Consider the following 14,000-nt stretch of genomic DNA (forward strand, 5'->3'; position numbering starts at 1 on the left):
TGTGTCCAAATAGTTTCATTGAACTATTATATATTAGAACAATCCTTACATCACGATGAAAACAAACAAATACAACCTGAAAGAGTCATACTATTTGGTACACATGATTAACACATTTGTTTACACACTCTCTCATACAGCTTCAGTCCACATACAATGATAAGATTGCACTCTATTAGAGAGTGTATCACCAAGTGTGTTGATTTTGTGTATCCAAATAGTTTTATCGAAAAAGAAAAATATATAATGAAAAGCAGAATCTAGTCCCTAAGCCTTCTTTTCATCCTGGCCAGGCACACTGCCATCTTCACTCGTACATTATCAAGGAACCAAAAATATGCGTAACTTCATGTCTTCTTAAGAACTAAATACCCGCAAACTCCCCAAAATCCGACAATGAAACCTAGGGTTGCAAAGATATAAATCCAAGGAAGCTTGTCGCCTTCATTGTCCGCATCTTGGTCGACTTTGTTCTTATTATCTGCACCAATTTCTTTGCACACATTTGGAAGTGGTGCACCACAAAGTTTAGGGTTCCCCTCATATGCAGAAGTGCTGAAGCTCTGAAGCTGTGTGCCCATCGGTATTTGTCCTACGAGATTATTGTACGAGACATTAAATTCTTTCAAGAAATTAAGGCTCGTCATTGATGAGGGAATTTTTCCTGACAAATGATTCATGGAGAGGTTCAAAATCTCTAAATTTTTTAGATTAGATACTTGGTCGGGAATGTTGCCAGAGAAGTGGTTGTCGTCGAGATACAACTCACGAAGAAGCCCTGATTGGTCGATCTCAGTAGGTATACTACCACTAATGTTATTGCCCCCTAGGTTTATCATTCCTTGCAAGTTAGACGTTCTATGCGCCATAAAACTTGGATTTTTTATTAGGCCACCAATGAGGGGAAGTTCGAATTCATAATTGTCTGCTCGAGATGCATTCATCATTAGCATAGGTAATCCAAAAAGTTGTTTTGGAACTTCACCTGAAATTTGGTTGCATGACAGACCCACATAAAAGAGTTTTGGAAAAGTCCCCAACCAACTTGGAATTGACCCTGTGATTTGATTAAAACCCAAATCCAACATCTCTAGATTCTTTAGGTTTGATAACCATCTAGGTATCTGACCAGTGAACCCACAATTAGCCAAACTCAAGACACGAAGCTTCCGGAATCCATTAAAATCAACCATGACATTATCAATTGGGATTGCCTCGTGGTCAAATGAACCTCTAAGGAATAGTGTCTGAAGACTTTTGCAACGCATTAATATCTTCATTGCCCCTGTGATATTGGTCAATTGTACACTACGAAGCGATAGAAACGACAAGGATTTCAATGAAAGGATCTCAGGCTGTATTTTTCCTTTTAAATAAGGATTATCACTCAAACGAATTGCTTTTAGGGACCAACATGAGTAAAGACTTCTTGGCAAGAAACCACTAAAGTTATTCCTTATTAGGTCAAGTTTACTAAGGTGGCTGAGTTTGGAGAAATTAAGCATGGTGAGATCTCCATCAAAGTAATTGAATCCCAAATGTAGTTCAACAAGGTTTGTGCAATTCATCAAAGATGGGGGCAAATTGCCTTGTAAGCTGTTGAGATCAAGATTCATGAATTTCAACTTGGACAACTTCCCGAAATTAAGAGGTAGCTCACCACTCAAATGATTAAAGTAGAAGTCAAGGATTGTAAGGTGGGTGAGGTTGGCGATTCTTTCTCTAATGGCTCCATTTAGTGAATTGAGAGGTAATGCAAGTTCCTCAAGTTTAGTAGCATTATAGATATCATCTGGGAGTGATCCCGACAAATTATTGTGACCGGCACGAATAATTTGTAATTTGGAACACCCACCAAACCCACGAGAAAGCTTGCCACTAAATTCATTGGAGGAAAAATCCAATACTTTTATGGAAGGAGGCGATCGGAGACAAATAGATGATGGGATATGCCCAGAGAAGGTATTGTTGCTGACATTGAAACTAGTCAAATTCCAAGCTTGTTGGAAGAAAGAAGATGGAATCGCACCGTAGAAGTGATTGCTTGACAAATCTATTGTTTGAATATTTATTTGTGGTAGAGAAAATGGCATCTCTCCAGAAAGTAGGTTATAGCTCAAATCAAGAATCTCGAGGTGCTTCAAGAACAAGAAGAATTTAGTTTCAAGTGCACCATAAAGTGAATTGTGGGAAAGGTTCAAGTGGGTGAGATGTGTGAGATTTCCAAGTGATGAGACAAACATACCTCCTGTGAGCCCTTTGGAGGGTAAGAGCAAATGGGTGACCCAACCCTCTTGATTACAAGTGATGCCGTTCCAATGACAACAATCAACAGAACTACTCCAATTTACGGAAGAAGAAGATAGAGTGAGGGAGAAGGCTAATAGCGAGATGCGTTCAGTTTGGTTGCATGCTTGAATATTTGTTGTCAATATAGTGCAAGAGAATAATAAGAGGAGGAGGAAGCCATAAGCCATTTTTAACTTGGATACTGCTTACAGTAACAGGTTTGCGATTGTGTGTGTGTATATATTTGAGCAACCAAAGGTGCATGATGATATATATATATATATATATATATATATATATATATATATATATATATTTTGTAGTTTTTATTATTTTTTTTCCTTTTAGCTTTGAATTATTCAAACCCCAATGTACGTTTGAAGAAAAATTTGCGTGGCATGAAATAAACTAAAAAGCGAAGACGTTAATCCGTCATGACTTGTTATAATATGGGGCCACACATTAAAATAACTAAACACAACTAAAGACTAAAATGTTGCTCGTTACAAAAAAAAAAGAAACCATAACATTGTTTTGTCACTTGTATTTCTTATTATTTGTAAGTGAAACGTTTTAAGTTAGATTCGTGTAAACTACAATTTCAATAAAAATTTATTATGGTGACCCCATTTTAACACAAAATTAACTTGGCTCCTCAATTCAATACACGGATAGTTTACCGATCTTCATGCTTATTCATTGGTATTGTAAATCATTATGTAAAAATCATCTCTACAAAAAAAAAAAAAATAATATATATATATATATATATATCAATAACATATGAGATATTTTATCATCGAATTATATAAACAAATGAGCAGATTCGATAAAAGTATTAAAAATCGTTTATCCATTTACTATAATCAATTTATTGTACACCTTAGTTTTAAGGGAGTTTTAACGAAAAGCTCACGATACTATTCACTTTAACGAAAAATCATATTTTTACACTAAAAAGTCAATCTTGTTATTATTCACTTTACTCTTTATTTTATTCTGATCATTAAAACTCAAAATTTTCAAACCTTTTTCATTAATTTTTCTTAATTTTAATTGATTTTTTGAATTAAAGAAAAGCTCCTCAATCTTGAGGAGTCAAGCTTGTCCTTTTAAAGCCATTAAGTGCCGTATATAGTATGCAAGATAACAAAAGATTCGTCGTTGCAAGAATGAGCTTGCCCATTTAAAGCTTTTTAAGTGTCGTGCAAAAGATTCGTCGCTACAGGAATATGCGCAAATTTCAACATTCCGTGTATGCGTTGCCATCACCCTGCATTAATTCTCGTCGTTGCAGGAATGAGCTTGCCCATTTAAAGCTTTGAAGTGTCGTACAAAAGATTCGTCGCTACAGGAATGTGCGCAAATTTCAACATTCCGTGTATGCGTTGCCATCACCCTGCATTAATTCTTGAATACATAACAAATGAAATGATGTTGCATAATATCAATAGAGTATTTACAGGCTCGTCTGATATTTAGCAATGGGTTAGATTGTATAACTCACATCATATCAAGACATTTTAAAGGAAAACGGAAAGAAGAAGAAAAAATGTATCAACGTGAAGCTATAAGATGAATTTCTTATTAAGAAAACTCATCACCTACAATTCCTTAAAAATTGTATGACTAAAAGAAACAAGTCTCTTTCATGCCTAATCCACCTCTAATCCCCTAAAGAGATCCTCTTCGGATCTTTCCCTCTAAAGCTCAAGGATCAAGTGATCTGGACCTTTGAAATTTGATTCAACAGTTAAAAACAGAGAAGTCAATAAAAACTTTTAAAAGTTATAATAATTATTAGCCGTTTGATCAAATTTCAAAGGTCAAAATCACTTGATCCTTGAATTTTGGAGGAAGAAATTCGAAAAAGATCTCTTTCCAACTAAAAGTTTATTCATTTATATCTATAATAATTTATGCAATTAAGTGTTGATAGTTTCTCGAACACTACTTGGAGAGACTTTGAGTTATTCTTTATTGTTAGCATCATCATTCCTACAATTTCTAAACCCCCTGAATACGGCAAGGAGAAATTTCCACAATTTCTACTAATGAAAGGAAAGTTAAGGGGACCTTCTTTGACTAATTTCCCTACATTTCATCCAAAATAAAAAAAAGTGTCACATCCAAATAGCAAAAGCCATACACATTTAATTAAGTCTCGGCACATTGCAGTAACCGTCACCTAATGAAAGCAAAGTGACAAGGGCCTTCTTTGACCAATTTCCCTACATTTCATCCAAAATAAAAAAAAAGTGTCACATCCAAATAGCAAAAGCCATACACATTTAATTAAGTCTCGGCACATTGCAGTACCCGTCACCTAATGAAAGCAAAGTAACAAGGGCCTTCTTTGACTAATTTCCCTACATTTCATCCAAAATAAAAAAAAGTGTCACATCCAAATAGCAAAAGCCATACACATTTAATTAAGTCTCGGCACATTGCAGTAACCGTCACCTAATGAAAGCAAAGTGACAAGGGCCTTCTTTGACTAACTTCCCTACATTTCATCCAAAATAAAATAATGTCACATCCAAACAGCAAAAGTCATACACATTTAATTAAGTCTGGGCACAATGCAGTAAATGATAATTGCAGTAACCACCACAATTTCTACTAATGAAAGCAAAGTGAAAAGGAACTTCTTTGACTAATTTCCCTACATTTCATCCAAAATAAAAATAATACAAAAAGGAAAAATTAGTATCCGGTTCGTAGTTACTAATGTTCATTGACTGAAATCTTATTAGATTTTGATCCAAGTCCCTAGCATTAATGTAATAATGAATTTACATGTCAGTTACATAATTTTTTTTATATAAAAATTAATAATTGATTTAGAATTTTAAAAATCACACCTTTATTAAACTCCTAACTAATTTTCAATTCAAAATATTTCTAAATAAATAAAAAAGTTAGAATAAGTTTGTACCCATTAGCTTTTTTAAGAAATGTTTTCAATTTTTTAATCTTATATGTATACCCATTAATGTAATTTTTTCAAAAATTTAATCTTAAAATGTATTCATTCTTTAATATACCAATTTGTTATATGTAAAATGTACCCTTTTTTATATAAAATCTAGTCAATTTTTTTCTAATCCATTTTTAAACTTATATGGGTACATTCTTTTTTCTTTGATTTGAGAATGTATTCATATCAAGTTTAAACGAAGAAATTTACTAATGTTATTAAGCCTAATTTTTTTTTTTTTTTTTTTTTTGGTGATTTTGAAGAATGTACCCATGTTTTGTTACAATAATTTTTTGGTAATTTTGATGAATGTACCCATATTTATATACATATATACACTGACACACCCGGACCCAGGATGTCCACTATGACACCGAATAGAAATGTGTTGGCCGACACCTGGAAGGTGACAAATCCATAAAGTGTATTGATGTGGAAGATGTGAATAAATTTAAACATAAAATTGTCTAAGTACAAGAGTGCATAGTGAGCGGGTATGAACCCATTTCACACGTGATGACAGATCATAAGTACAGTACAGTAAAATAGGGTGAGAATTATACCATCGATGGTAATCATCTACCCCAAGATTTTCCAATAATCCTCGTCGGTACAAAAACTCTGCTACTAGAACCTGCAGGGGCGAAAAATAAGGGTGAGTGGGCCTGAAAATAAAGTTTTAAATAAAATCCTTTTTGTAAACGTTATAATCCCTTGCCATAAATCACGTATAGTTTCCAGAAAATGCTACTACGTAGGTATGAAAACCAATGCACAAGACCAGCGAAAACTGAGATATGCCATGTCATAATATTTCAGCACTAAACAATGTAAACCAGATGTGCAACTAATATAAAATAGTAGGGTTATTATACAAAATGGTCTTTGAGATTTGCATGATCAATAGAAATGGTCCCTGATATTGAAATCAATAGAAATGGTCCTTGAGATTGTCCACCATCCATGATTTTGGTCTTTCCGTTAAAACTCTTTGGGCAATTTTCAAAACTTCGTAACTCAATCGATTCTTAACCAAATTCGATCCATAATATATCAAAATGAAGATAAGAAAGTGTAGAACAAGATTATACCTATTTGGAAGCCTAATGATTGCCGGAAAATAGCCTGAAAGGTGACTGGTCCGTAGGAAAACTAGAAAACTCGCAGGAAATTGGGTAAAACATTCATAACTTCTTCAATACTCAACGAAATTGAGTGACTCAAAAATGAAAATCATACTTCTCGACGAGACGAAGAGAATGGTATCTTTATTTACTACTAAATCGCCATGGTTTGGCCAAAAAACTGCTCGAAAGTGGTTAACTCGAAAATGGTTAGCCACTTTCAAGCCGTTGTCCGACCAAACCACGGCGAGTTAGCCTTAAAGGAAGGTATCATTCACTTCGTATCATCAAGAAATATTATTTTTGTTTTTGAATCACTCGATTTCATTGAGTATTGAAGAAGTTATGAACATTTAAAATTTACCCAGCTTCAGATGAGTTTTCCAATTTTCCCGCGGACCAGTTACCTTTCAGGCTATTTTTCGGCCATCTCTGGCAACTATTGGGCTTCCAAATAGGTATAATCTTATCCTACACTTTCCTATCTTCATTTTGATATATTATGGATCAAATTTGGTTAAGAAACGATTGAGTTACAAAGTTTTGAAAATTGCCCAAAATCATGGATGGTGGACAATCTCAGGAACCATTTCTATTGATTTTCAATCTCATAGACCATTTCTATTGATCATGCAAATCTCAAGGACCATTTTTTTTAATAACCCAAAATAGTATGCCAGTTGGAGTCACCTTGCGTGACCTGTACGACTGGATCTATAGCTCATCAATCTAGGCTAGCACACGAGTCGGAGTCACCTAATGTGACATGTACGACAAGCTGGGAATAAATATGTATGCTTAAGTGCTTCGACCACGTGAAGGTTGTATGATAAATCGCGGTCACCTATGAGTCGGAACCACCTATTGTGGTATGTACAACAGGCTAGCATCAGACTTGGATCCAAGGTGAGTGTGCGATGCGGAAGGTAAACAATCACGTGAAGGCTGGCCCTGGCCCTAGGCTGGAGCACCAATACCGGGATGCAGCCATGATAAGCTCTAAATGAATATATGCATGCTCATGTAATCCAACCATTTCAATCACATAATAACTCATCTGAACTTACATGCGCCTTCATTGGATCATTTGGCATAACCACAAATCTCATCACAACGCAATATTTAAATATAACACATTTAAATCATGGCATGCAATGCATAATCAATTTAAAACATTTCTAGAAAACCATAAGGTGTATACACACACACACACACACACTATTAAAAGGAAAAAGACCAACTCACCTGAGGTTCGCACTATAACTCTCTAGCATGAATATCAAGCCGTCACGAACAATCGACGTCTAGAACAATTATCAAGTCATGGCTCAGAATTCTTATCGATAGAATACGTAACTTACATAATACACATCCCTGAGGATGTTCTAGAATGATTTGAAACTCATTGATCAAAAGTCAACCGTCGGTCCATTAATGTTCATAACACTACGTAACTCCATCCGGAAGATCCGCACCTCGTATTTCTGATCCGTAACTTCCAAAGATCCACATTATGCTTCTAGAACATCATACTAAAGTTTCATTACGATCCAACGATTGGATCTCCACCAATTGCAAATTCAAGTGGCGGGCAACATTTTATTTTACAAACTTACAAATCCAATTTGGGAAGATCCGTATGCCGGATTCCTGATTCGTAAGTTCCCAAGGTCCTCAAATATTATGTACTATAATGTATTAAAATTTGGTGACGATCTAAAGATTGGATCTTCAATTCATAAAATGGTCAAGAGCGTAGTAATTCATACTAGGTTCAAACTATCTAACTATAATCAACGGTTATCAAATTGACGTCAGAATCATCAAATTTAACTCAAAAACAGCAGTATCGGCACACTGGCCACGCGCCGCCGCACATGGCGGTCAGCCGCCCCGACTCGCTGGAAAATTCAACTATTTCCAAAAATTCTCAAATTTTACAGGAATGAATATCTCAACAAGTAGAGCAAGTTTCATACCTATAGTCAAGTCCAATTTGACCGCGAAAATCCCCAATTTAGCTCAAACCTGTCGAAAACCTTAAGGTGGGTGTTATTTGATTCTCTTTCCTCGGTGTTCCATTCCTGGGTCCAAGGGAAGTTGATTAAGCATGGTGGTGGGTGGTGCAACTCGTTGGAACGAAGGAATCGTCGTCGAGCATCTCTGGTGCTCCGATGAGGTCCACACGAAATAAGACCTAAAAGCCTTCGAATTTGGGTGGAGATGGTAGAGGGAAGGTTGGGGGAAAGGTTGCAGGTGATCGATGGTTGAGTTTCGCCCAAAAAATGGATGAGATTGGCCCGAATTCACACCGGTTCGAAACCGGGTTGCTGCACATGGATGGGTCGACGAGAAAATGTGGTTCTTTCTCACCCTTCCTAATTGGCACCCCTTTTCCCCCCTAATTTCTAATTGGTCCTAAGAATATAATATGATTGGGCCGGTCCTCAACCATGATTGGTTACAATTCCCACATGGTGGGAGTTGTAAATTTAATCAATCTAAAATCCATAGCTTAGTCAAATGACTTCAAATGTATGTAACTATACCGTTAAAATCCGGATTCGCAAACGGCTTTAACTTATGCATTCGTGGCTTCGAGACTTATTCGGAAACATTAATTGTGACTTCTAACGGTCAACGAAAGTCAAACATCCTAGCCTCTAATGGTATTTTCGTAAAATCACATTAGGGACAAGTTGTCACATATACACACAATAGTATATTTATATTTTAATATTTTTAGGGAAGTGTTATTGTCATTCCAAAAATCTCATTCTACAATCTTTGCAAGTGTATTTTTCTTTCCAAATATAAAAAGTTTAGAGTGTAGAATGAGATTTTTGGAATGCTAATAATAATTCCCTATTTTTAATCCCACAAATTATGGTTTTTTATTTAAAATCTTATTAATGTAAACAACTATAAATTTTAATTTTTAATTTGAAAAATATAGTAACATACATAGAAATAAATGATCACATTAATTTCAGGAACTTCAATAAAAAATTGAAAACTAATAAGGTTTCAGTCAAAAAATATTCATAATTAGGAATTGCATCTAAAGTATTTCATAAAAAAAATATCACATCCAAACAACAAAAGCCATACACATTTAATTAAGTCGGCACATTGCTGTAAATGATAATTGCAGTAACCACCACAATTTCTACTAATGAAAGCAAAGTGAAAAGGACCTTCTTTGACTAATTTCCCCACATTTCATCCAAAATAAAAAAAATGCTACATCCAAACAGTAAAAGCCATACACATTTAAATAAGTCTCGGCACATTGTAGTAAATGATAATTGCAGTAACTGCCACAATTTCTACTAATGAAAGCAAAGTGAAAAATACCTTCTTTGACTAATTTCCCTACATTTCATCCAAAATAAAAAAAAGTCACATCCAAACAGCAAAAGCCATACACATTTAATTAAGTCTCGGCACATTGCAGTAGCCGATTCAAAGTGAAGGTAGAAGAAGTTTTATTCATTAAGAAAACTAATCACTTTAAATCGTGACCAATGTTAGAAGATTAAAATGAGATAGGTTTCTTTCATGCCTAATCTACCTTTTCTATTTCCTTTAAATTGAAAAAAAATCCACTCTTACCTTTATTTGATCTTGAATATAATCAATCTTAAGCACCATAGGAGCATTGAATCTAATCAATCTAACGAAATGGTTATCTAACGGTTCCAAAGGATTACAGATGACATTCAGGCTCACGATTGCTTGAAAAATAACAGAACTATAATATTCTCAAGGCGAGCTCGATGAAGAAGTCAACAATAATCGCATGGCCCAGCGCCCTGCCTATATGATATAAGGTTGATGTCAGTCACAATTTAAATTATTTAAAAATGATAAAATACTATTATTTTAATACAAATTGCCTAGACAATTCAGTTTAAGAATGGAGATGCACTTAGGCAATTATTGTTCATTTTAGGAGATTAACTTGGCTCCTTAATTCAATACGCAGATAGTTCACAAATCTTCATGCTTATTCATTGGAATTGTAAATCATTCTATAAAGATTATCTATACAAAAAAATAATAATAAAAAAAATAAAAAAAATCAATAACATATGAGATTTTTTATCATCGAACTGTATAAACAGATGAGCAGTTTCGATAAAAATATTAAAAACCGTTTACCTATTTGCTATAATCATTTACTGTACAATCTTAATTTTAATTAATTTTTTGAATTGAAGAAAAGCTCCTCGATCTCGAGGAGTCAAGCTTGTCCTTTTAAAGCTATTAAGGGGGCATTTGTTTGCCCTCACTAACTGGGACTGGACTAGCTATTAGTCCAATACTGTGTTTGTTCCATGCTGGGACTAACATTAATGAGACTAAAGGGGACTAGCATGGACAAAACCCTTCACTAAGAGGTCTTAGTGAGACCCCCAATAACCATGGGACTAGCTAAGACTATCCTCTATTTCTCGTCCTTGTCATGCTCAACAACCACTCCCGACAAACTCCTCGTCATCACCGGTCACCTAGATCAATCATTAACTTCCCGACTCTCTTTCAGATCCATTTCACAACCAACTTTCATATAAAATATACCAAATTGAAGCTGGGAGTGACAAGATTACGATTTTACTTGAATCGAGGCCAAAATGTGGTCGAATGTGGCCGGAAAATGGCCTGGAAGTCTCGGCCTGTTTGGGCTTCTTCAAATCCATGACAAATTTGAGCATGCAAAGCTAAGATCTCGGTCCAGGGATGGTGATGAATTTTTTGGCGGTGCTAACTTCATCCAATTTAATGAGGGTTGGCCAAAAAACACATCGGGAAACCTGCAACTCGTCGGGAAAATTGGAGCCGTGAGGTTCCGTTCGAACAACGCATAGCTAGAGAGGGAGGGAGGACAGAGAAATAGAGACTGGAATCAATAAGGAGTTTGACCAGGAATGAGAAAAAGACATGAATTGAGAGGTTTGAGAGGAAAAAAAGAGGGAGAGGGTGGGACGACGAGAGAAGAGGAAAAGAGTGGGACAAAAATGGTAGGAAAAGATGGAGAAAAAGATAAGATCATAATAAAATATTAATAATTTATATATTAAATAAAATAATATTAGAATTTGTTATTATCCAGTTTCTTAGTCCAATACTGCACCAAACGCTTCACTAAGTTAGTCCAGTTTAGTCTAGTCTAAGCCAGTCCAGCTTAGTCCTTTTAGCTAATCCAGTCCGAGATAGTCCGGCGCAACAAACACTAAGTGTCATATATAGCATGCAAGATAACAAAAGATTTATCGCTACAGAATGAGCTTGTCCTTTTAAAGCTATTAAGTACCGTAATAGCATGCAAGATAACAAAAGATTCGTCGCTACAAGAATGCGCGCAAATTTCAACATTCCGTGTATGTGTTCCATCACCCTGCATTAATTCTTGAATGTGTAACAAATGAAATGATGTTGCATACGGAAGCATTTTTGCTCATCATTATTTAATGTGATGTATGCTTATCGTCCTATTTATCATCGTTAGATGAGTTTAAATTTTGAGAATGAGTTTGAATTTTGAGATTCGTGTAGTTGGTAAGCACAAATCTCAAATTCAAATTCAAATTCATTTAACGATGATAAATAGGATGATGAGCATACACCATATAAATGATGGTGAGAAAAAATGCACTTTAAGAGCTCATCTGATATTTAGGAATGGGTTAGATTGTATAACTCTCATCATATCAAGGCATGTTAAGGGAAAACGGAAAAAAAAAAAAAAAATATGTATTCAACGTGAAGGTTGAAGATGAATTTTTTATTAAGAAAATTCATCACCTACAATTTCCCAAAAATTATATGACTAAGAGGAACAAGTCTCTTTCATGCCTAATCCACCTCTAATCCCTTAAAATGAAAAACCATTCGTTCATATCTGTAATAATGTAAAAACCATTTGTTTATATCTATAATAATGTAAGCAATTAAGCGTTGATACTTTCTCGATCACTACGTGGAGAGACTTTGAGTCATTCTTTATTGTTAGCATCATTATCCCTACAATTTCTAGGAAAGAGATCCTCTCTGGATCTTTTCAATCAAGGCCACCATATCAAATGATTTGGGCCTTTGAAATTTCATCCAATGGTAAAAAATTATTATAGTTTTTAAGGAATCAAAACAGGTTGGACGTTGGATGAAAATTCAAAGGCATGGATCACTTGATCTGGTAGCCTTGGTGCAAGATATCCGGAGACGATCTCTTTCCCAATTTCTAAATGCCCTACATATGGCAAAAAGAAATTTCCACAATTTCCACCAATGAAAGCAAAGTGAGAAGTGTTGCAGTCATATTTAGAATAGGAATGTGATTATGTAAATCTTAGTGTATCTAGGGATATCTTTGAATATTCCCTTTAGTAGTTAATATCCTATTAGAGTTGTAATCCTAAAAGGGTAAGAATTTAAGCTATCCTTCTACTATAAATAAAGGCACAACAGGGTGATATAAAACACACCTCATAATTAAATTTCTCTCTTCTCTCTCTCTCTTGCCGCCAGCATCTCTCCCTCTCTAGTCCTAAATACAGTTTAGTCAAATAGGCCTACAACACGTTATCAGCACACTTTTGCCAGAAGCTAAGGAACTGAAGGATTGTAGAATGAGGTTTTCTTCTACAAAATTCAAGGGCTTTTATTCATTTTCTACCAATCAAGTACGCTTAAAATAAAATAAGATATTTGAAACGTCCACGAAGTATGAAAACATTTCCCATGATGTATGAACCCCCTATATTTATATTTTCCCTTCGATATATATATATATATATATATATATATATATATATATATAAATATGTTGTATATGTTTCATATATTTGTCAATTTATATATACGTTTCATGCATTACACAATTATTTTGTTATGTGAAATTTGTGAGTCAAAACACATAAATAAATTAGAAGCAACTTAGGGTTTTTCAAACCCTAGAGATGTCGAAAATAATAATAATAATAATAATTTTCAGGGAATTAAATGCGGCTCACCTCCGCACTGTCGTAAGCACCATAGCTAACCACCGAAGCTGACCTGCAGCCTAGCCGCGTGGAGTAAATATGGGACAACATTGTTTAACGTATTGGACCACACGGCAACAGCCTTTTGGGCTTTGCTACTAATGCCAGACAACCTAGGCCATGGGCCTGATAGGGTAATCACGGGCCTAAAGCCCCCAACCCAAATCGAGAAGGCTTGAAGCTTTCATGGCCTTGTCCCGCGCGTCTTTGGCCCAATTCCAGTAGCCTAAAGCTGCTGGGCCTTTCTTGACCCATGCCCAGGCCTACCCGTAATAGCTTGTTGCTCGTTGGGCTTTGCCCCAACATCGACCCACTCGCCAGTAGTTTGTGATGTTGGGCTTGCACTGCCCCGACCCAAAACCCGACCCCAACTTCGGCAAGCGCCAACCCGTAAACCAGCCTTCAACTGGGTCTACTTCCGCGCCCCGTTTTGGTCCAAACCAACAACTTTTGTTGCTGGGCTCACACTGCCCAGAGGCTTACAGCCATCCCCAAGGCCCAATAGCCTACAGCTGAGTTGCAGGGCCTGTCCCTGTATCGTTACCAGCCTACTTTTGGCTG

General features: G+C 35.6%; 1 protein-coding gene across 1 annotated transcript; it reads right to left on the bottom strand.

Annotated features, from left to right (window-relative positions):
• Window positions 1-2,520, bottom strand: LOC137716609 (receptor-like protein 2). Its single transcript, XM_068456056.2, has one exon. The coding sequence runs from the start codon at window positions 2,475-2,477 to the stop codon at window positions 348-350; it is 2,130 nt and encodes a 709-aa protein (XP_068312157.2). The 5' UTR covers window positions 2,478-2,520; the 3' UTR covers window positions 1-347.
• Window positions 2,521-14,000: the final 11,480 nt, after the last annotated feature.

This window comes from Pyrus communis, chromosome 3, assembly GCF_041283825.1.
Source record: "Pyrus communis isolate YQ-2024b chromosome 3, ASM4128382v1, whole genome shotgun sequence".
Taxonomy (NCBI): Eukaryota; Viridiplantae; Streptophyta; class Magnoliopsida; order Rosales; family Rosaceae; genus Pyrus; species Pyrus communis.

Bases quoted from the DNA above. Each gene is read 5' to 3' on its own strand.
- LOC137716609 (XM_068456056.2), bottom strand. From the start codon at position 2,477: ATGGCTTATGGCTTCCTCCTCCTCTTATTATTCTCTTGCACTATATTG.